At 39.5% G+C, this 23,674-nt stretch overlaps 1 protein-coding gene across 3 annotated transcripts; it reads left to right on the top strand.

Annotated features, from left to right (window-relative positions):
• med12 (mediator complex subunit 12) lies at nucleotides 1–23,422 on the top strand. Of its 3 annotated transcripts, none has more exons than XM_087799776.1 (43): nucleotides 1–161; nucleotides 761–865; nucleotides 961–1,152; nucleotides 4,273–4,432; nucleotides 4,509–4,684; nucleotides 5,001–5,111; nucleotides 5,407–5,679; nucleotides 5,782–5,928; nucleotides 6,694–6,793; nucleotides 6,876–7,012; nucleotides 7,075–7,206; nucleotides 7,393–7,519; nucleotides 7,612–7,841; nucleotides 7,929–7,988; nucleotides 8,088–8,261; nucleotides 9,489–9,633; nucleotides 9,917–10,035; nucleotides 10,402–10,545; nucleotides 10,619–10,782; nucleotides 11,858–11,989; nucleotides 12,066–12,293; nucleotides 12,370–12,514; nucleotides 12,595–12,715; nucleotides 12,884–12,994; nucleotides 13,087–13,200; nucleotides 14,151–14,287; nucleotides 14,543–14,722; nucleotides 15,260–15,331; nucleotides 15,460–15,623; nucleotides 15,715–15,876; nucleotides 16,264–16,465; nucleotides 17,208–17,317; nucleotides 17,396–17,531; nucleotides 17,866–18,015; nucleotides 18,088–18,453; nucleotides 18,518–18,674; nucleotides 19,799–20,013; nucleotides 20,491–20,568; nucleotides 20,880–21,106; nucleotides 21,199–21,445; nucleotides 21,751–22,008; nucleotides 22,079–22,160; nucleotides 23,075–23,422. In XM_087799776.1, exons 1-43 carry the CDS (start codon nucleotides 60–62, stop codon nucleotides 23,110–23,112), a joined length of 6,630 nt encoding a protein of 2,209 aa, XP_087655902.1. In that variant the 5' UTR covers nucleotides 1–59; the 3' UTR covers nucleotides 23,113–23,422. The 3 variants fall into 3 exon arrangements, with proteins under 3 accessions (XP_087655902.1, XP_087655903.1, XP_087655904.1); XM_087799777.1 differs by having other exon boundaries at nucleotides 20,892–21,106; XM_087799778.1 differs by having other exon boundaries at nucleotides 8,121–8,261.
• The last annotated feature ends 252 nt before the right edge of the window (nucleotides 23,423–23,674 follow it).

Here is a 23,674-nt window from a genome sequence, read left to right on the forward strand (position 1 = left end):
GATGTTGTGGCTGCGCTGGAGCTGCTGGGGGAGAGAGGACAGGCCAGTGATGCCGCTGGATGATGGCTGCCTTCGGGATCCTAAGTTACGAACACCGGCCATTGAAGCGGCCCAGGCTCGGCCCTCCGGACGTTTATCCTCAGGACCCAAAGCAGAAGGAGGTTAGTGTGAACCTTTACCTTTTACATTAAAAAACGAACGAAGAGGGGAAAGTTTTTCAAGCTAAGGTGCTAGCTTGTAGCATCCAGAAGCTAGCCTGTGTAGCGAACCCAGTACTCCGGCCTAATAACAATGACCCGGGTTACATGTCAATTTACCCCCGCTTTGCAAAACAACCGTTTCGCCACCAATACCCAACATAGTTCTGAAGGTTTGAAAAACGACAATTCGATTCGTATGTATTTAGCTTTTGTTGCTTTGTGGGAGACGAAATGCGTTTATTTTTGTCTAGTGCGCGACCAGTATTTGTGTTCGCTGGGTACTTTCACAAACCCGCATTAATCGCTAATATCCGGAAAATAACATTTGGTGTTCTGCTGGAAGGCTTGGCCTAGTCCAATCCTGTCTTCGGCCCCTGATCTATTATTAACATGAGGTAATCTGTTAATGCAGGCGGAAAAGTAACTGATTTATCTCCGGGTTATCTTGCTAAAGTTGCAGCTAAAGCATCCATTGGTAATAAATCCGATTAGTTCATAGGAATGATATTTTCAGTGTGTTCGATGAGACACGTTTGTTTACCTCCCCATGTCGTCCTCAGGATGAATTAACGGCGCTGAATGTGAAGCAAGGATTCAACAACCAGCCAGCTGTGTCTGGTGATGAACATGGCAGTGCCAAAAATGTCAACTTTAACCCTGCAAAGGTAAAGTGTTTTAACTCCACAGCTTATTTGGATTATGGTGTCTCAACCTCCAAATATGTGTTTGTGTAATAACATGATTTCCTGACTGGTTACAGATCAGTTCCAACTTCAGCAACATCATCGCTGAGAAGCTGCGCTACAACACGTTCCCTGACACGGGGAAGCGCAAGCCACAGGTCAACCAGAAAGATAATTTCTGGCTGGTCACGGCGAGGTCCCAGAGCTCTATCAATAATTGGTTCACAGATTTAGCTGGGACTAAACCTCTTACGCAGCTGGCCAAGAAGGTAAGCGATGTTTTGAACACTGCTAATGATGCTTGAATTGTAAACAAAAGTGAATACTTAAACAGGCTGACACGTATAGAAAAACGTATATATGCGTTTCTCAGTAATGGTAGTCTACAGAATGTCTCTGTTAACAATACTTAAAATGAATATTTAAAAAATGTCCAGTCTTGTCATTGATGTACAACAAGTTGCATACATGTTTTCAATGTACCTAGGTCATCCTTATCAGGTCAAAGCAGGTTGGATACTAGGGGTGGGCGATATGGCTCTCTAAAAATCGGATTGGCTTTATGATATTTATGAATCTTTAATAGAAGTTTTCTCTGTATTTGAGCTTTCAATTTTTTTTTGTCAGAAACACCAGTGTTTTTTTTAAATCCTTGTAGACTAGTCTTTTCATCAAACTATTATTTTAGTTTGTAGGTATATATTCCTATTAATCCAGCCCAGTTTATGAAAAAGATGAGTTTGTTGGTCTGAAAATACAAGACAATTTTCATTTGATCAATACAAATGCATTTTTGTTATATAATTTAAAAAAAAGCCATATTCAACCAAAAAAATATGAATAGTTGGTTTTAACAAAGCTTACCTGTTATTTTAGCCAAGCCATTTTCACACATCCAAAAAAGAACATTATTCTTTTTACTTTATAGACTCATAAAGACAGTGCTCTACTCCAGACATGGAAGCAGTCTGATTTGATTTGTTCATGTCTTGACCTCATTTCCTTCATGGAATGCAATACTTGTCTGTATTTGATGGGTTGTGGGGGAAAAGCCCTGCATTTTTCTGCTGTTGTGTATTTGTTTTAATCAGGTTTTATGCTATTATGTTTTTCTTTGTTTTTTCAAATTGAATTTCAATTGCCAAATGCATCATAAATATTACTTCCTTTTTGAACACGCCACACACTCCAACTCTTGGTTAAGGTATTAGAAATGTATGAGTAACGCACCAGAAATGAATGTGGAAACATAGTTGTTTATGTCGGTAATCTTGATCCAATAACTGTGTGAGGCCTTAATCAAAGGCAGTATAAACAATTGTGATAATTTTATTTGCTGTGCATACATGCTCGTTTCATTGAAATAAGATTAAGTTTACTTGATATTGTAGAATCAGGACATGGTCAAAAGGGCTTTGATGATAATATAGACATATTGGATACATTTCTCAAAAGCACTTGTTTTGTTACTGTGAGCTGAGGCAGAATTGTTTCCTAATTATTATTATTATTTTCTATTTGCTCATAGATATTTCAATTTAATTAATCCTATTTCTAAACATTGTTTATTGAGATTAATGCAAATCCCTGTGCTGTTTAATAAGCCTGTCACAAGAGCTAGATCTTTCTTTGCCAGTATGTGTGGCTCTAATGATGAATTTGGTGATGTTTGACTTTTCTTAAGCTTTGTTACCTGGGTTCTACAAGGCATTCTTCCCAGCAAAATGGTTGTGAACTCAAAATGCTGCGCCATTCTAACTCTTGGCATCCTCAAGCCACATATTTTACACACCCACTTGTCGAGACAAACATTTGACATTCTTCATGGAAAAAATTAGTTGTGTTTTTTCGCCTCTAAATGGGGATCGGGTTGGCAAGGCAACTTTAGTTTTAAATTTGACTGGTAAATTGTACCATTAATACCAAGTAATTAATCAGCTATGTATTATACTAAACAACTTGGCTAGTTTAAATAGTTAACCTTCTGTCAAGTGTAAGACGTTAATTTAGAAATAGTTTTAACAATCAGATAATCTGTGTGCAATTTATGAATTTAATTTAAAATAATGTTTTTTTTTGTTATTGCCCAATCATCCTTTGCCACATGTATATCCCAATAATATGTTTAGCATTTAATCTTTTGAATTAAATGATAACCTTTTCTTTATTTTCACATGCCATCAGTCTCTACCTCCCATTTCTTCAATTTTGTATTTGTGTGATTTGATGGTCAAGGGCATGGAAAGCGGTTGATAGTCTTAAGTAACATGTTAAGGAGTTTCTGTGTAGTTTGGCGGTTCACTGCTTTTTCATACCAGACAAAGACAAATCTTTTCTCTTCTTAGTGTTGGCCTTGATGGTCCAGCTTTTTCATTAGTTACATCTCTCATAACACTGTCACGGATCCAACCATTGTAATTAGCACTAACCACTGCACGTGAATGCCAAATAAAATAATTTAATGACATGTATATACTCTTGACACAAAAAAGCAGTTGTTTGTTGTTTGTCACTGCTCGTCCCTATCTGTGTTTACAAGCAGCAACTGTTTGTTTGCTGTCACTATTTTGTGAAAACACAGTAACGATCTATTATTGACAGTTTGTTCTGCTGCCACAAATTGTTTTCTCTCCGTTTGGGCTATTAAAAGTGCCGTCTGTGAGAGATTGATTTCTTTTTAGGTCAAACCTATTCAGATAATTACAAGGTCTGCTTTTCATTTTTAAGTGTAAGAAAACACTTTTAAGTGGTTAGAGTACATCATGTTTCATCGGAGGAGCATCAGTGGGTTTCAGCCCATTGTATTTTGTTATTGACTTTGGCGGGTGACCCATAAAATAAGTGCCTTTTAAAACTCTTATCTTATAAAAATGAAATGAAGATCCAACCTTCAACGGTGGATGTATGTGATTCTAAGAATAATTCTGAAATCCATGCAGCACTATCCCACAGTGCCTTATTACTCTGTCTTTTTAGTGGTTTGCCACTATCTAGTAATTTGACATGCATTGTATAACTATGCTTTGTACTGTAAAATAAAGAATAATATGCTCCATAATTCCTTTATTTAAATAAGTTGGTTTCATGTTTTTAACTGCATTCCATAAAATGTCCTCAGCCACATTACTTTTGTATTTTCTTGGTTTATATTGTTCTTCTGATTTTTTTCTACATTGCGTCAGTACTGAGGCCTTAAATCACAAATGGAATTAATATTAAAATAAGAAATGGTACAAAAGGTAATAGTTTACATAATTTACATTGGCGATACATTTACAGAAACGTATTAAACAAATTTATTGCAAAGAAAAGATTGTTGTTGCATTAAATGTCCATATTTAACTTGCTTTTGTGTGCCTTTACAAGTAACCTGATTTGTTCTGTCACAGGTGCCGATCTTCAGCAAGAAAGAGGAGGTTTTCGGATACTTGGCCAAGTACTCTGTCCCCGTCATGCGATCGGCTTGGATGATCAAGATGACCTGTGCTTATCATGCAGCCATCACAGAAACTAAAGTCAAGAAGAGACACGTGATTGATGCTTGTATAGGTAGGCCGTCTCAGCCGTCGGCATGGAGTGTTCCTTTCATTGTGGGGACTCTCATCTTTACACTCCATTTCAACAGAATGGACCCAGATCATCACAAAGTACCTTTGTGAACAGCTTCAGAAGGTGGCTGAGTTTTACAGACAGTTTCCCAGTCAAGGATGTAGCTCGCCCCTCCCAGCCACTCCGGCAGATGTGGAAACCGCCATGAAGCAGTGGGAGTACAATGAAAAATTAGCCATGTTCATGTTTCAGGTCAGTGCAACCCATAACCCACGGAGCTATTCAAATAATAAATGTATTACTTTGTTTTTGGCATGTTTGTATCACTTGGGTCAAATTCTATATAGAGTTACACAGTTTTGTCAACCATGACCGAAAGGATAAACGCAAAGCATTGTTTCATCACTTGTGTTCTTTATTAGAGTTGATGTGTTTGCAGTAGTTAAGAACATAATCTGTAATCTCCTACCACATGTTTATTGTGTAATATTTATTGTCTGAACCGTCTTGACCGAAGACATCTTTGTAAATGTTAATTTTAGACAAAAACATTTTCTTGTTTTTCTAGGATGGCATGTTGGACAGGCACGAGTTCCTCACTTGGGTGCTGGAGTGCTTTGAGAAGGTCCGACCAGGTGAAGACGAACTGCTCCGACTTCTTCTTCCCCTCCTGCTTCAGGTACTCCTTCTTTTTTGCCCCACTTGACTATTTTCATTAAATCTCACACGCTTGTGGAGGATAAAATCTGGGAGTTAAACGCATCTCGGAGCATGTTCCGTCATTGTGTCCGGCTACTACAGTTGTCAGCAGTTTATCATGAATGTCATGCTCCTTTTTATTGTCCGAATGTCTTGTGTTGTCAACCTTCGCTGACTGTCCCCTGGGACCTTGCAACCTTCCACTTGTCTACAAACCTGATGTTAATTCACATGAAGCACTCTGGGTAAAGTTGTGTATCTCCTCCCTCCCACAGTACTCTGGGGAATTTGTACAGTCAGCTTACTTGTCACGGAGACTGGCTTATTTCTGCACTCGCCGCCTCAACCTGTTGCTTAGCGACGGTAGCCTGGGCCCAGGAACAGGAGGGCACCCAGCACATGGCATATTGACGCCTCAGGGTAACGCCCTGCCTCCCACGCCGACCTCCCAGCCTGCTGGAGTGAACCAACCCCAGACACCTTTCACAGACTTCTATATCTGCCCCCAGCATCGCCCCTTAGTGTTTGGTCTGAGCTGTATGTTACAGGTACGAGGATTTCCTGTTTATCTGCAAAAAACATTTTCTATAAAAGCTGCTTTAATAGACTCCTTGTTCTCTTCTGTTTGCTTCCCTGTTTTCTTATATCAGAGCATAGTGTTGTGTTGTCCCAGTGCTCTGGTTTGGCACTATTCTCTAACCGACAGCAGGAACAAAACCGGTTCTCCTCTGGACCTCCTGCCAATTGCTCCCTCCAGTTTACCAATGCCTGGTGGAAATACAGCTTTCACTCAGCAGGTAACCTCCCACTTTAAACACGAATGTAACGATCATAATATATTTATATATTTGAATAGTACATAAGATGGATGCTATATCGGGGGTACTTGGTTAAATCCCATAAATGGACACAACATTTATTGCAACTTTTGTGATGTGATTCAAACGGAAAGAAAAAATAATGAAGAAAAAGGTTCTTGATAAGGTAACTTAAATATATATATTCTGAGCTATCAAAGACATTACACAGTGTAAGCTTGCCAGGATATTGTAAATGTATTTTTGTCTGTTATTGGAGTCTTAAAAGAAATATTATAAATCACTGTCAGCACTCTACTTACAAACAATTGTTGTTCATATTTGTAGCAAATGAAATTATAACCTGTTGAAAAGCAATTCAATACAATTAAAAAGCTTAAAGTTTATGTTGAGAATCCGTACAGAAATATGCCTGAATAATGAATAAATGAAACAAAATATTTTATTGTTTGTTTTTTTGCTTGTATTTGAAAACACAACTATTCTTGTCAATATTTTACTCCCTTTTTTTCCCTAGATTTACATCCATCTTCTAACTTGACTGCCTCTTATAATGGTCCCAGTGGGATCTTATTCATTGCTTTGGGAACCAAACATAAAATATAACAAACAGTCCAATTACTCTGACTAAAATTGAACTTACTATTTTATCTTCAAATCGCATAGCCAAGCAGAACTCAGACTTCCTATCTCCAGTGTGTTGTTCAGCGTGGGCACCGTGAAATTCTTCATCTTTCCCTGCAGGTCCGGTCTAAGCTGAGAGAAATCGAGGAGCAAATTAAAGAGCGTGGTCAGGCAGTGGAGTTCCGCTGGTCATTCGATAAGTGCCAGGAGACCACAGCAGGTGTGGGATCTGAACACATCCCTGCAGATATGTGAAATTACTTTGCGGATATCTGAGATTTTCTGCTGTCATCCCTTGTCAGGTTTCACTATTGGAAGGGTTCTGCATACACTGGAGGTTTTGGATAACCACATCTTTGAAAAATCTGACTTCAATAACTCGCTGGATTTCCTGTACAACCGAATATTTGGCTCTGGGCAGAGTAAAGACGGACATGAGGTAAAAACCTCAAATTTAGAACACTAAATGTTCAGTTCCTGATTTCTCATTATTGTATCCAGATGTCACCTGATGACGACGCAGTGGTGACCTTGTTATGTGAATGGGCCGTCTGCTGCAAACGCTCTGGGAGGCACAGGGCGATGGTGGTGGCCAAGCTGCTAGAGAAGAGACAGGCTGAAATAGAAGCCGAGGTGAGAGCTCTGCAAGTGTGAATGTCAGAAATGGTGGTTGTTGCTATGGCAGGTGTTGTTTCTAATGGGCATTAGTAAAATGCACATGTAAGGATGGGGGGGGGGGTGGGCTTCAAATATACTTGGTTTGGATTCTGTTTTTAATAAATATCTTGATGATGTGATTTCTTTTTTTTTTTCTTTTAGCGCTGTGGGGAGTCAGAGGTGGTGGATGAAAAGGGTTCTGTGTCATCGGGTTCCCTTTCAACTGCATTGCTACCAGTTTTTCAGGATGTCCTGCTTCAGTTCCTCGACACTCAGGCCCCGATGCTGAGTGAGTTTCTTATTTCCTCACAGCGATGTCTCACTCTCTTCCTATTTTGATACCTCGGGTGTTATCAAAAGTATTTCTTTCTCTCCCCGCAGCGGAGCCCGGCAATGAAAACGAACGGGTGGAATTCTCCAACCTGGTTCTGCTCTTTTGCGAGCTTATCCGTCACGACGTCTTCTCCCACAATATTTATATGTGCACACTCATCTCCCGTGGCGACCTGTCTTCTGACTCCCACCTGCCACGCCCACGCTCGCCGAGCGATGAGCCCTCTGATGAGTCAGACCGCAAGGAGCAAGACACAGGCAGCAGTGTCAAGATGGAGGCATGTTTTGGGTTATTGATTATGAGTCGTGTCAGCCTGGGTTCCATCTTGGATAAAATAAAGTAACTGGGTTCTAAATCGTTACAGGACACTGGGCTGTCGGAGTCTATGGAAATCGATCACAACTCCAGTGCTAATTTTGATGAGGTACATATTTAAGTTATTGTGATGCATGAAACATTCCTAACTAGCCCCCCCATACATACCTGTATATATATATTTATTTTGCATCCCCCTGCCTCACAGATGTTTTCTCCCCCAATGCACTGTGAATCTAAGGGGAGCCCATCTCCAGAGAAGCCGGTACCTGATCAGGACAGCAAGGCTGGGTGTAAGGACAAGTTCGTGGACCCTGCTTTTCCTCAACTATATGACCAACCCAGACACATTCAATACGCCACCCACTTCCCCATTCCCCAGGTAAGCTCTGCTCCTGCTACGATCGTAACTATTGTTGACATGAAAACATGCGCATTAATACATTAGTTTTTAGGTAGGATATATTTTAAAGATATGTTTGTATTGGATAAAAATGTTCATTATATCCTAATTAATCAGTAAGAAAATCTGATGTGATGTCAAGACTTGCATTAATCAATGGAATGGTACACATTTCAAAAACGACTAATATTTTCACACAGTTTAGTCGTTTATTCAACTTTTAAATTTCCTTAGATCAATGGTGTGATTTTTAAACGGTTGAGCCAGGGAATGCTCACACTCGCTATTATTTTAACACTATATCCACCACAGCTGTTATGTTAAGTTGTGTTTCTGTATTTGGCACAAAAAGCAACTGACCCAAGCCAATATTAATTTTGTTGAAAATATAAACATGCAGATGGTGTCAGTGGGGGTATGAGGGACTTCTGTTTTCACAACAATGTAATTGCACAGATTTTACAGTGGAAGGAGCAAAAAACAATTTTGGTCAGTCTTATGTGTTGCTGCTTTTACAAAATAGAACAATATTATATTAATATATTATCACATAATTTAAACTGTAATCAGAGAAATGTATACGACTGTACTTGTATGTTGTATACAAAGCAAAAATATGTAATTGTTTAAAAATATTAGTTTTTCTAAAACTGATGTACAGAAGAGGGTACGATTGGTTAAAAAAAAAAAAAATCATAATTTAATCATCAGTAATGAAACATTTAGCATTAATCTGTATAAATATGTTAAGCTGGCCTACAGGGTTGCTGACTGAATTCTCTTCTATTTACCTTGGACTACAATCAAAGCCTTTTATTACCCGTTTTGTCCACAAATCTAAAGGGAGCTATGGCGTATTCTGACGTGTGCACTTCATTTACAAAGATGAAGGTATGACAGAGTATGTCAAGCCCCCTCAGTGCAGAACCTTTGCTATAAAGAGGTTAAAGGATGGAAAAAGAGCAGACTAAACTAATGTAGTTTAATAAGATAAGTAGAGGGGAAATATCTCCAGGGACGAGTTATTGGTAGAAGCTTTAGGTTGTGGAATCTATTTAGTGAATTATTCTCTTTTGTATATAATATAAAAAATGGGTGGTTACTTTTGCACTAACGGGTATGGTTGTGTTGCTATGGTGCGCCGAACGTCTTCCATTTTTTATGAGCATTTAACAACTTCTTTGTTTAATTTCTTTGTCTTCATAGGAGGAGAGTGCCAGTCATGAGTGCAACCAGCGATTAGTGGTTCTTTATGGTGTGGGCAAACTAAGGGACGAGGCCCGGCACACCATCAAGAAAATAACCAAAGATATTTTGAAGGTGCTCAATCGCAAGAGCACAGCAGAAACAGGTACTTTACTTTATAAACTCCCGCTCCAATAATCTGGACCCCTTTTTACTTTTCCTCAATGGATACATGTAATCTAGTGATAAAGATTCCCTTCTCTTCATGTTGCCTGGTGTCAACACCCTAGATCACATCATTAAATAAAGAAGCCCGAAATACTACTTTATGTCCAACCACTTCAGTGAAAAGATTTTCACTCACTTTTCCTGTTTCTCTTTACGCAAAGCATGTCTACACAGCGCAGTAATGAGTTGTTGCTATTCTCTTTTTCACCTCTCCAACATAGGCGGTGAAGAAGGACAAAAGAGGAAGAGGAGTAAGCCAGAAGCCTTTCCCACTGCAGAGGATATCTTCTCCAAATTCCAGCACCTTTCCCACTTTGACCAGCATCAGGTCACCTCCCAGGTTCGACCAAAAACAAGTTTACACAAGTTTTTCTTTTTAAATTAATCTATTAGTTATACTTAATAGGGGTTATTTTAGCATTTGTCTATGAATATTTGTTTTGTACACTTTGTACATGAAAAATAACAGTAATATTTGTACAAATTACTTCTTTTTCAGATTTTTCAAATAGTAATTAGGTTCTGTCTCATTGCATTTATCTTGGTGTATTTTATATTCTTAATGTTGTTTCAAAATAACATTACATTTATTGAAAATGCTGCTATTATAGTTTGTTTTTTCATTAGTCATTTTTGTTTCTAGATGGGTGCTGTGTATTGATCTTGTCTAATATCTGTTAATGTTTGTAATGTTTTTCATTTGCAGGTTTCCAGAAATGTGCTGGAACAGATCACCAGCTTTGCCTTAGGGATGTCATATCACCTGCCTCTAGTCCAACACATCCAGTTCATATTTGACCTCATGGAGTATTCCCTCAACATTAGTGGCCTCATAGACTTTGCAAATCAGGTAAAACTATTGTAAATATGCATGTTGTTTAAGCTGGAACTGTCTTAACTTTTAACTTGTGTTTGTTTTCCAGCTGCTGAATGAGCTTAGCCTGGTAGAAGCCGAGCTCCTGCTGAAGTCGTCGAGTCTGGTGGGCAGCTACACCACCAGTCTGTGTCTGTGCATTGTAGCCGTGCTGAGGAGGTACCATTCCTGTCTCATCCTCAATCCTGAGCAGACTGCACAGGTTTTTGATGGGTACGTACATCTGCAAGTCTTTCATTAGCACGTTTGATTCGACCATTAATATTGAGATTGGATTGCAAGCCCGAATGAGTACAAACTTGAGAAGTTGGCGAAACTTGTAATTAAAGTCCTAAAAGTTCTGCTTTAACAGCAAATTAAAGTCTTTTGCTGGTATGCTAGCCAAGCACTTTACACTACAAAGTCATCTGTTCTGGTTATTTGGTTATCCCTGCTGATTCTGCTGTTCTTCGTGATCTGATGACAAAGTGTTTGATATGAGTCTGACAAGGTTCAAGTTTATAGTTTACTTTCAGCTGGAAATAATATTTACACTCCAAGTATTATGAAGTCAAGCTTTGTTCAACACAATCTAAACTGTACTTCTTTGTTGTCTGCATTCCCAATCTTGAAGTATTCCTAGAAATTAACTCTTAATTCTGTCTTAGCTTAGCTTGTTTGTTGACTGTTTTAGTGGCCAAATTTGTACACATATTTTGATTCCAATAATTGAAATATACATGTGTAACATTTATTATATATATATTTATAGTAGTCAATAATAAATCGCATAAATTGGAGAGTAAAAAGCACAGCACTGGTCAGTCATTCTGCAATTTCTTTTCCAGCACATTTTTGCACAGGTGCTTTTGTTACCATGTCATCTTTCAGTGCATCTCCTCTGATACAAAATAATATATTGCAGTTCATTATGTGATAGTATAAGGAAATAAACTTTGGAGCACACAAACACACACGCGTGCACACACACACCAGCAGCATACGTCTCAATTCAAATTTATGAACCAATGTTAGGATGTACACGTGTACGTCAGTCTGGTTTCTTCATTTATCTGATCATTGTATCAGATGAGTTGTTTGTGTGTAATCAACTCACTTCTTCGTATGTTGTTTTGAGTTTCGGTTGTTTGGTTGTGACTGCTGATACTACATGTTGTTCCACGTTGTTAAGACATTGGTAGCATTTTATCCACACTGTTGTCGTATATACATTTTACTGTCTGATGCCAAAATGATAGTACTTTTGACAAAACAATGTTTGTTTGAAAATAAAAAACTTTTTTCGTAGGTTGCGCATTGTTGTGAAATCCGGTGTGAACCCCGCAAATTGCTCTTCTGCCGAACGATGCATCTTGGCCTACTTGTACGATCTCTACACCTTCTGCAGTCACCTGAAAAACAAGTTTGGCGAAATATTCAGGTATTTATTAACAAAATATTAAAACATGATGGAATTTTAAATTATAATTTCATGTTGACGGCCCATTTCTTTCCAGCGAGTTCTGCTCCAAAGTCAAGAACTCCATCTATTGTAATATCGATCCATCGGACTCCAACATGCGATGGGATCAAGCGTACATGATGGAAGCCATCGCTAATCCCACGGCTAACAACTTCAACCACCCTATGGTGGGAACCAACCTCAACAACAGCCCGGCGAACCGCTACAGCTTTGTCTGCAACGTGTTGATGGATGTGTGTGTGGACCATCGAGACCCTGAGAGGTTTGTAAAAAAAATCTCAGTAAAGCAGATTTCTGTTCTTGCATTTGTCAGTTAAGGTTTTGAACTTTGCTCACAGGGTCAACGACATCGGGATCCTGTGTGCGGAGCTGACGGCGTATTGTCGGTCTCTTAGCGCAGAATGGCTCGGCATCCTAAAAGCCCTCTGCTGCTCCTCTAACAATGGAAACTGTGGATTCAATGACTTGCTGTGTAATGTAGACGTAAGTCACATCCAATGTTTATTGTGCATTACAAATACTCTCTTTTTAAAAACTTTGTTTAATGATCTGGTGCATTACAGGTAAGTGATTTGTCCTTCCACGACTCCCTGGCAACCTTTGTGGCCATTCTCATCGCTCGACAGTGCTTGCTCCTTGAAGACCTGGTTCGCTGTGTAGCTATTCCCTCTCTCCTCAATGCAGGTAAAAACTAGGAAGTAAAAAATGTTGACACCACACCACCAGTAAAACTGCAGTTCCATACAACATACAGCTGTTGAACTGGTGCATTAGTAAAACTGTTACCTTCAGAAAATGATTGTAAACCTCTTCAATTTGTAATTGGGATATTTTTGTCTTAATTCGTATCAGCATGCAGTGAGCAAGACTCTGAACCTGGAGCAAGACTCACCTGCAGGATTCTGTTGCATCTGTTCAAAACGCCACAGAGAAACCCAGTTCCCCATGACGGAGTCAAGTCAGGTACTGTATTTGGATCCTGCTCGGTACACATTTGTGCCGTTTCATCCGCGAGCAATGTTGACTTCCTTTTTTTTTTGTTTGTTTACTTGCAGATAAGTCATCAGTCGGCATCCGATCCTCTTGTGATCGTCACCTCCTGGCAGCTTCTCAGAACAGCATCGTTGTCGGAGCTGTGTTTGCAGTACTAAAGGCTGTTTTCATGCTGGGTGAGTTCAGAGTTGTTCTTTTGTTCACTCTGTAACTTCTACTCGAAAGCTTGCCATGTGTAGTTCCATTCTGCCTTGCACTGGTCTGTATGACGAAGTTGAAAAGTTGAATGAATTGACATCACTCATTAGAGATCTAATGGGCTGTTTTGCAACTCACAAGCACAACTAGGTTAATTGATTTTTGTACTCAAATCTGTTTGTGAACCGATCTCTACTTTTAACATCATGGTCATACCAACCAAAAAAATGATTTATATCTAAACAATCGTGTATCTCTCTCGCTTTTATATACTATCTCAGCAGGCCTCAGTATCACATTTTGCTCCAGCCTAGTGATAGTCAATAGAAAATAATTGAACCCTTGAAACACCTTTTTGACGGTCCACCATCCTGGGATTTTTCTTGTACACATGGTACCGCATATTTAAATATATTGTAGCAAGCTGTAGTCAGGATTGGCAAAGCTCCTTGACATTGTTGATTTATTTTAACAGTAAAGAAAACTTCAACACAACCACAGCAGGCAGTGGGAGCTACTAATTACTGCAGTCCTCTTCCTTACGATGCCGGTAAACTCCCATGATGCCTTTCTATGCACTGCTCTATTTGGTGACAGCTGATTGGTTGCTTCAATACAGTATTTCAATTATAAATCTGTGTTGCTACGTCAAAAATGATCGCGAGCTGTGATTGGTCGGCTGGGCAGCAAAGCATTATGGGAGGTGATCATGTCACTGTTACTGAAAGGGAAGGCATCTCGGAGAACATCTCTGGTGCAGCTGGATCCTCTATTAAGTAAACTAGAGGGAATTACTGAGCTTCTAATTATTATTCCTTAACAATTACAATAATCACTGATGTTCTGCATGAGTCACTCCCTCCGTGTATTTAACACTGATAAGCAGTCTATGCACGCCTGCGGGTTTAAATGCTCCTAATGATTTTAGGTGATGCAGAGCTGAGGGGATCAGGATTGTCACACAACGCTGGCCTGGACGACATATCTGAAGGACGCAATGTCTCAATAGAGACGGCCAGCCTGGATGTGTATGCTAAATATGTCCTGAAGACGATATGCCAGCAGGTAAGGACATGAGTGGATATTAGCCAAATGATGCAGACGCTATAAAAATCCTCTTCAAACTTGCTTAAAGCTACGAATGATGAGGATTTTGGTTCCTGTTAGACACACTGTGACAAGCTGTTTTCTTCTTGAAATTTTTATTTTGTTGTTGCCTGAAGTCTGATGTGATTTTCACAGCTCATGATTTTAGTTTCCAAAATGTCCCCCCCGGCACTTGGCAGCTAATACTCCTGATCAAATGTGTTCTCCCCGCAGGAGTGGGTTGGTGAGCGCTGCCTGAAGTCTCTGTCTGAAGACAGCAGTGCCCTTCAGGACCCAGTTCTGGTCAACATTCAAGCTCAGCGTCTACTGCAGCTCATTTGCTACCCTCATCGCCAGCTGGACAGCGATGACGGAGAAAACCCTCAGAGGCAGCGCATCAAACGCATCCTACAGGTTTGCTTTATCTTTGTTTTGTTCATTGTTTGGCAATGTCCATCTACATTTTTGATCAAGGAAAAGGCAAATAAAAAACAGAAATAAAATGTTCGATTTGAATTTATAATCTAAATGTTTCCTTTTTGCATCAAGTTCATTGTCTGGCTTGAGCATATTTATATTTGACTTTTAAGTGAATATCAGTTGTCATTCGACAATACTTGTTGGTTCACTATTCCATTCATATGACTCACATTTTTAATCAACCCAATAATATATTGATATTTTCATGATAAATATTATGACTTTTAATAGGTGGATAACAAGGGAATTTATTTTACACTACTTGCTTTGTCCTCAACTTAACCCGTCCACAAGAAAAAAATTAAGTTTAACATTTATATTCCACAGAACCGTATGTATTGGCTGTTTTCACCTAATTTCTGTTTAAACAAAACGTGTACTAATTGAGAAGTATTTGCATTCATATTATATATGTTCTAAAAGCACTTTATTAGTTAAGTGGATGATTAACGGTTCACAACTCTGTTTCAGAATATGGACCAATGGACAATGAGACAATCATCGCTGGAGCTGCAGCTGATGATCAAGCAGAGCACTAACAATGTAAGTTTTCTATAATTATGTGCATACATATTGACATGCCATAATTGTTTTTATTCGTTTCCTAGTTGTGCAATGTGGGGGTAACTTGTCAATGACGATAACCAAATTCTTACCCATCTCTCCTCCAGGAACTTTATTCTCTTTTGGAAAACATAGCCAAGGCCACGATCGAGGTGTTTCAGAAGTCGGCTGAAATGAACTCCAGTAACCTCTCAGGGAATGGAACAGTAGTCCAGGGAGGCTCTGCTTCCAACAGCAGCAGTACCAGCAACAAGATAAAACCTATTTTAAGGTGCGGAAACAATTAAAAAGTTTTCTTTACGTTCCCAATAAGTGCCATTCAAATGGAAATATACTTTATTTATTTTATCTCTGGCCCGCAGTTCTTCTGAACGATCCGGTGTTTGGCTGGTAGCACCTTTGATCGCGAAGCTGCCCACTTCAGTCCAAGGCCACGTTCTGAAAGCAGCAGGAGAGGAGCTAGAGAAGGGTCAACATCTGGGCTCTTTGTCACGTAAAGAGAAAGACCGTCAGAAACAGAAGAGGTGAGAAATGTTAATCTTGAATACCTTGATTTAAATGACCTAATTCATTATTCAAGCCTCAAAATGTTTTAATCATTTACAACAAAAAACACTTTATATTCCACAAAGGTCCCGAAGTAATTAAGCTATCAAGTGTTAGGATGTTTAGTTAGAAAAAATATTTGTAAGACTTTCCATTATTTTCTTTAAAAGATAACGTTGAGGATTTGAAGGTTTGCATTCCTATCTTATCGCAACTTAAATGCTTAATTTTCTCTTTCTCTTAACTTTTATTTTTCATTCCAGCTGCTCAATCTGAAACTTTATACGTGACACAGCTGCTAAATAATTGGTTTAGAATTTGTCAAGAGACCAATTACTTTATTTTTCTCCACAATCTCTCAACAGTATGTCTCTGCTGAGTCAGCAGCCGTTCCTGTCATTAGTGCTGACCTGTTTGAAAGGTCAGGACGAGCAGAGGGAGGGTCTGCTCACCTCTCTGTACAGCCAAGTACAACAGATTGTCACCAACTGGAGAGATGACCAGTACCAGGATGACTGCAAAGCCAAGCAGATGATGCATGAGGCTCTGAAGCTGAGGCTCAATCTGGTGAGCAAGGTTTCCCTCTTTTAGTACAAGTCATACTTAAGACATGGGAGGGTGCATACATCTGATTTATTTCCTACAAATCAGTCAAGTTGTTCAAAAGTTCATGCAATTTACTTGAGTTTTCTATATTATTTTTGCCTTTATTTCTATATTATTGGCTTTTATTACATGTAAATTTCAAGCAACTATGTTTTTTTTATTATTATTCCTACTCATAACTGTTGTTAATAATGTTTAATGTTAAGTAAATACTTTTTTTGTGTTGCTTCTGACCTAAAGTGTTTAAGTCCATGCAACTACTGATGTAAAATTAATGACATGCATTTTGTTCAAGTCTAGTTGTCTTTCTTTAATGTAATTTTCCACTAAAGTTATTTGTTTGCTTTTATTTGTTTTATTAACAATCAATGTAACACTTTTATACCCAAAATAATTGATTGATACACTTTTATCCTTTCAACACTGGTCTCCCAGCTGTTCAGAATACAAAAAGATTATACCTTTTAGGACATACAGTGCACACAATTAAAAATAATAAAGAATAAAATGCATGAAAAAATAATGAAAAAAACTACAATGACAAATGAATAAAACACTAATTCAAAACGTTTTTCTACTAAATGCAAAGAAAGACAATGGCTGCTGAAAATTGCTGCCACTCTTGCAACGCCTTTATGAGTCGTGAATGATTTTTGCATCCTTAACATTATATACATTTCATCACATATTCGTTTGTACGCAGGTTGGTGGGATGTTTGATACAGTTCAGCGGAGCACACAACAGACGACAGAGTGGGCTGTTCTGCTCCTCGACATCATCAGCAATGGAACAGTCGACATGCAGTCCAACAAGTGAGCGTCATAAACTGGGATCTCAATGGCCTCTCGCTGCTGGTGTTTGTGCTAATGGCTTCTTTTCCCGCTCAACAGTGAACTTTTTACGACGGTATTAGACATGCTGAGTGTGCTGATCAATGGCACGCTGGCTGCCGACATGTCCAGTATCTCTCAGGGCAGTATGGAGGAGAATAAGAGGGCTTACATGAACCTGGTCAAGAAGCTAAGGGTAAGAGCTTTCAGTGTTCAAAGCAATTTGAATTAATGGACATATTACATTTTTGAGTAATTTATAAGTTATGGAGTGTCCTTTAAAAAGTATATTTAATTTGATTGAGACCCTTAAACCCCCTCCACAGAACATTTTTAGAGAAAAATACATGCAGTAATCTGGCAATTGCACACCAAAGATTTGAAAGCATTGCAGTTATTCTTTTCTGACACTGGAGGGGTCCAGAAACGATTTTTCACAACTAGCTTATTACCGCTTTAATGAATCTGCTTTTGCTTCACATGAAATCAAGTTGCTAAAATGTCTTTCTCTTTCCATTCGTTCTGGGCAGAAAGAGCTTGGGGATCGACAGTCAGAGAGTTTGGAGAAAGTCCGCCAGCTCCTGCCGCTGCCGAAGCAAACTCGTGATGTTATAACGTGTGAACCTCAGGGGTCACTCATCGACACGAAGGGGAACAAGATAGCTGGTTTTGAGAAGGAGGTAAAGTCTTGAAAGTCTGACCAAGTCTTTTATACCATCAAGTGCTAAATGAATGTGTGAACGATTCTTCAGGGACTTCAAGTTTCCACCAAGCAGAAGATTTCTCCCTGGGATGTCTTCGAGGGACTTAAACACTCTGCTCCTCTGTCCTGGGGCTGGTTCGGTACCGTGAGGGTGGACCGCAAGGTCACCAAGTTTGAGGAGCAGCAGCGGTTCCTGCTCTACCACACTCACTTGAAACCCAAGCCCAGAAGTTATTACCTGGAACCGCTCCCTCTGCCGCCTGAAGAGGAGGAGCCTCTGACCCCCGTTTCCCAGGAACCCGAGAAGAAGATGATGGAGGCTGTGAAGCCGGAGAAGAACGTTCCAGCTGTTCCCGCAGACTCCAACAAGAAGAAGTCCAATAAAAAGAAGAAGACCCAGGCTGCTAAAACAGAGGTTGGTATGCATGTGTGTTTGCCTGAAAGAAATCTGGAGTTAATTAAACCCATCTGCTTTGCAGTATTCTGCCCACCAGGACTACGTCAGCCGACCAACAGGTGGTGTCACTTATGCAACAAACATGCCACCTGAGCTCATGCCTAACCATCCGTACGGTCGAGCACAGTACGGCCAACCAACAATGAGCATGTACACACAGAACCAGCCGCTGCCTCCAGGTCAGTTCCAGGCTTTTTGTTTGCTGTTGGCCTCTCTTTTCACTCTCTGGCAGAGCAACAGATATAAAAGTGTTCATGATGTAATGGCAGAATTAAATGAAATGTAGAACCTTTAGAAATGTTTTTTTTTTCTCACTATATATCTGAAAACAACTGCTTGTTTTCGGAAACAAACACTAGATAAAAGTTAGATTTATTATTAACATACTCAATGGAAGTATTTCTAATAATGCTACTTTAGTCAAAGCAAACTCTACTAGTATAATAAATATAACTGTGTAGATGTATCCGGTCTCGTCATCTTAAACATGATACTGACGACCAAATAAAAATCGTGTGAGGTCAGCTTCCAAGTGAACCAAGTGTGTCCAACTTATAAATTAATAAATGCATAGAACCAGTGAATCATTCTATTAATTAGCCGTTGTACGCTGTTTCTGAAGTGTTTAAATGGCTTTTCTCCGAAGACGTTATCTTAATGTAACATGAAGCCATAAAGCAGTTTACATGAGTAAGATACAGGGTAGTTTTGTTGTTTTTAAAATGTTTCTGGCGACCCCATGTGTCAGACATGTGAAATGCAGTTACATCTTCAACGCACATTTGGCAAATTTAGCATTAAATGTGTTAACAAGAATCTGAATCTCCATCTTGTTTTGTAGTATATTCTTCTTGTTTTCTCTTCCTTGTAACTACAGAAAGTCTCAGTACTTCTTATGAAAACATTGTCTCTAAACAACTACTTAAAATTAAACCATTCATTGCTGAAGTAATGCAAAATGATAATGTTGTCAAAATGTTACATATTGTTGCTTCAAGTCATTGAACAAGGTATTTCTAATTCTCTGCCTCGGAACATTTCAGCCTTACTGTCGTGGGTCATCCAAACCTTTTAACACTTGTGTTATCTCAGGGTGAAGGTGACCCGAAGGCACGAAAACAAATGTGTTTGTGGTATCCCTTGTGTTACCAACAGGTCAAGGATAACGACCTCCACCACTACATATGTATTGATGGAAGCCGGGGAGGTCGTTCACCTTGACCCAGAGACAACACAAACTTCTAAATGATTGTGTTTTTGTAATTCCTTGTTATTTGAAAAACTCAATTGGATCTTCTTGCAGGAGGACCAGGTTTAGACCCCCCGTACAGACCACCCCGGAATCAACCGATGAATAAAATGATGGCGACGAGACCCCCCTACCCAGGACTCATGCCCGGAATGCAGGCAAACATGCCCGGCATGATGGGGATGGACAAACAGTACCAGATGGGCTACAAGCCACAGCCGAACATGCCGCAGAACCCGAATATGCGACAGCAGCTTCAGGTCAGACTGGTGAGTCATCCCGCCTTCGACAGGTAGAGTTGAGAGCCTGGAGACCACATGGTCAAATATAAAAAATACTCATGAAATAATAACCATTGCTTTGTCCCTGTTGTACTTATAAATGGCTGTTATTATTTCGGGTGATAAAAATGGAGAATATTCAAGTTGACAAAACCCTACTTTTGGTCTACAGTCACTTGAGGTTAATCTGTATATGCTCATTTATACCTAAATACTCCTTAAATATTTGTAGACTGTTTTGAATGTGTAAAAGTACTAAATCTCAGAGGGGAAATGTACAAGGTTCAGAAAAACATGAGAGATTTGACAGTGGCCCAACATTAACACAATACAAAAGTGTAGGATAGAACTTGACTTGTCTCTACATCTTTGTTCAGACCTCAAGGTTCCACTCATTCTATTCTGCCCTCCAGAACCTGGAATTGTCTGCTGTAAATGTTATTCACCAGTTGTTTGTCTTTCCAGAACCACCCGAGCATGATTGGACAGCAGATCAGACCGATCACACCCAACCAACCATATACTTCATTACAAGCATCACAGGTTTGTTTTTCCCTCGGATATGATGTGAATTTAAATTGTTTTTCATTTACTACTGGCTTAATTGCTGATGTGACTTTCAAGAGTTTGCACTTGTAAGATCTAGAATTTCGAGTTTAAGTCTAAAGTTTTTAAATGATTGCTTTTGATGCTTTATTTGTGCAAAAATATAAAAAGTGTTCCTTTTGTTTTGTTGTATTTCCACCAGAGAAGGTTTTTGAGTCATCTATGGTCTAATAATGTTTGATAAATAATGTTAAATGTTTTAATGCTCTAGAGGAATAAAAGTGTTTTTTCTGATGATCTTTACTCAGAACATTTCTCAGGGCTACACCTCGTATGGGTCACACATGGGGATGCAGCCACACCCTTCTCAAGGCGGCGGTATAGTCCCTTCCTCCTACGCCCAGAACTTCCAGGGCAATCATCCCGGAGCTAACCCGGCCGTGGTGGATCCTCTGAGGCAGATGCAGCCGAGGCCCAGTGGCTACGTTCACCAGCAGGCACCGGGCTACGCACACAGCATGCCGAACACGCAGAGGTCCGTTTTTGCAAGTCCCACAATCTGACCGGTCCTTGATACAGAAGTTTCAACCAAATCCTAACCTTTTTTCTTTCTTCTTTTTCCCCAAGGTTTGCCCACCAGAACATACAACAGAACCAGATCATGCAGGGCCTCAGTCACATGGGCGGGCAGGGTGTCCATCCAGGCATGAGGCCCAATCAGATGCTGGCTGAGCAACAACAACAACAACAACAGCAGCAACAACAGCAGCAACAACAACAACAACAGCAGCAGCAACAACAACAGCAACAGGCAGCACAACAACAACAACAACAACAACAGCAGCAGCAGTACTTAAGACAACAAGCTCTGAGGGTGAGTTTTTAAACTTTTTTATATATTATAGCATAAAAGCCAACAACTAAAATGATCTCTTATACATCAGTTAAAAATAATATACATTCATTTATACTCTGGATTTGAAAAATAAAATAAAAACTACAAGGTGTTACTTTGACCACTAAGTGTCGCAGGTTATCAAAAATGTTGCTGTATTAATATTGGTTAAATGCATGAATAGTACAATAAAATAAAAAAATGTATTTACTATTTATCTAATCAGTCTTTCCTGTCACAAATATTACACTATAATATTTAATTCAATGTGTTGTTGTGTACAGGCTCAACAAGTGCAGCAGCAGCAGCAGCAACAACAGCAACAACAACAACAACAACAGCAGCAGGTTCAGCAGCAGCAGCAACAAGTACCACAGCAACAGGTTCAACAACAACAACAACAGCAGCAGCAGCAGCAACAACAGCAGCAGCAACAGCAACAACAACAACAACAGCAGCAGCAGGTTTCAGCTGTAGCGCCACCGGGACAGGCTCAGAACCAGGGTTTAGGCATGCAACCACTACCCCCACAGCAACCAATGGTACGCCCTCTATCCTCACAAACAAAAATAAGAATAAATAACTCATAATTGTTTTTATCTTTGTCTTTAGTTTCCTCGACAGGGCATGCAGCAGACCCAGCAGCAGCAGCAGACCGCCGCTCTGGTCCGACAACTGCAGCAGCAGCTCTCAAGTATGTTCCCCCGTTTGCATTTTATCAAACTGAGCCTGAGAAACCTGGGTGTTGTATTTGATAAAGACATGTCTCTTGTTCAACACTGCAGAAAACTGACCAGAAACTGAACTTAGGAAAATGTTGTCACAAAATGACCATGCGTTTGTGTCTTCTCGCCTGGACTATTGTAACAGTTTATTTTCATGTCTTAACAAGAAGGAGCTGTCTCGCCTGCAGTTAATACAAAACTCTGCAGCGAGAATTCTGACTGGCTCTAGTAGAAGAACTTACATTTCCCCGATCCTTAAAACTCTTCACTGGCTTCCAGTTTCTTTCACGATCAGCTTTAAAATTCTGGTACTTTCAGATCTATTCATGGTCAGGCTCCTCCTTACATCATTGATCTGATCCAGCCTTACACCCCAGCTCGGGCTCTGAGGTCTGTGGATCAGAATCGACTGGTTCCACGCATACGGTTCAGGACCAGAGGAGAGAAATCCTTACAGGCTGTTGCTCCTAAGCTTTGGAACAATCTTACTCTCTCTTTGCGCTTGATGGATCTACTTACTCCTTTAAGAAACATCTTAAGACGTTTCTATTTGTTCAGGCTTTTCCTTGATTTTCTGGAAATCCTGTTATGTTATCAGTTTTATCTTGACCTTTAAAGTATATACTTTATTGAATGTTGTTTTGATTGTTTAAGCGCTTTGTGATCCTGGTCTGGAAAAGTGCTATATAAATAAAAATTATTTACTTACTTACATTTTTATGACTGTGATCCCTGGATTCTCCAGCAGGGGGCGCAAATAGTTACTCAAACCTGGTTGTGTAGTTGTTTTTCCCACTTAAAAAAGGTTTAAAATGAAAAAATAAAACGTGACTCATACTTTCTGATCATTGAAGATCTAATTTACACTTGGTTGTCATTGCAGGTACACAGCCTGGACAAGGCGCCAGCACATATTACTGATAAACCTGGACTGACGTCGGCAGAGAACCACTGGACACACACAGGTGGAATCATGGGGGGGTGAAGGCGGACCAGCGGGCATCATCTGGAACTCGCAGCAGGAATTTCTCTTTTCATTTTTCGTCTTCAGTTTCTATAATGGTCGACGTCTCGAGGGGAAAAAATACATTGTAAAAAAAAAAAAAAAAAAATAGCAGAAATTATGAGAATAATGCAATTTTGTTTTTCTTTTTTAATTTTATTTCAATTTGTACAATTTTTAAGTTTCGTGTAATTTCTCATTAAAATACATGTCCGTTTTTATTCCTTGTATTTGTGTCGGACGTCTTTATTTGATTACAATCGGAAGGGACTCGTGGTGGTCGGTAGGTGGCGCTGTTTGCGCAAAGATGACTGAGGGTTTGACAGAAGTACTCGCTCAAAGGCAAGAGTGCCATCTAGTGGGCTCTGATCAACCTGTCACCTTATTGCCATAATGACTTTTAATTAACACAGCGTTTTTTAGTAGTTTTTTTTTTTATTAAAGCAATTTACCTAAACTTTTTTTTGGTTAAAATAATGT

This window comes from Callionymus lyra, chromosome 9 (assembly GCF_982586985.1).
Source record: "Callionymus lyra chromosome 9, fCalLyr1.hap1.1, whole genome shotgun sequence".
Classification (NCBI taxonomy): domain Eukaryota; kingdom Metazoa; phylum Chordata; class Actinopteri; order Syngnathiformes; family Callionymidae; genus Callionymus; species Callionymus lyra.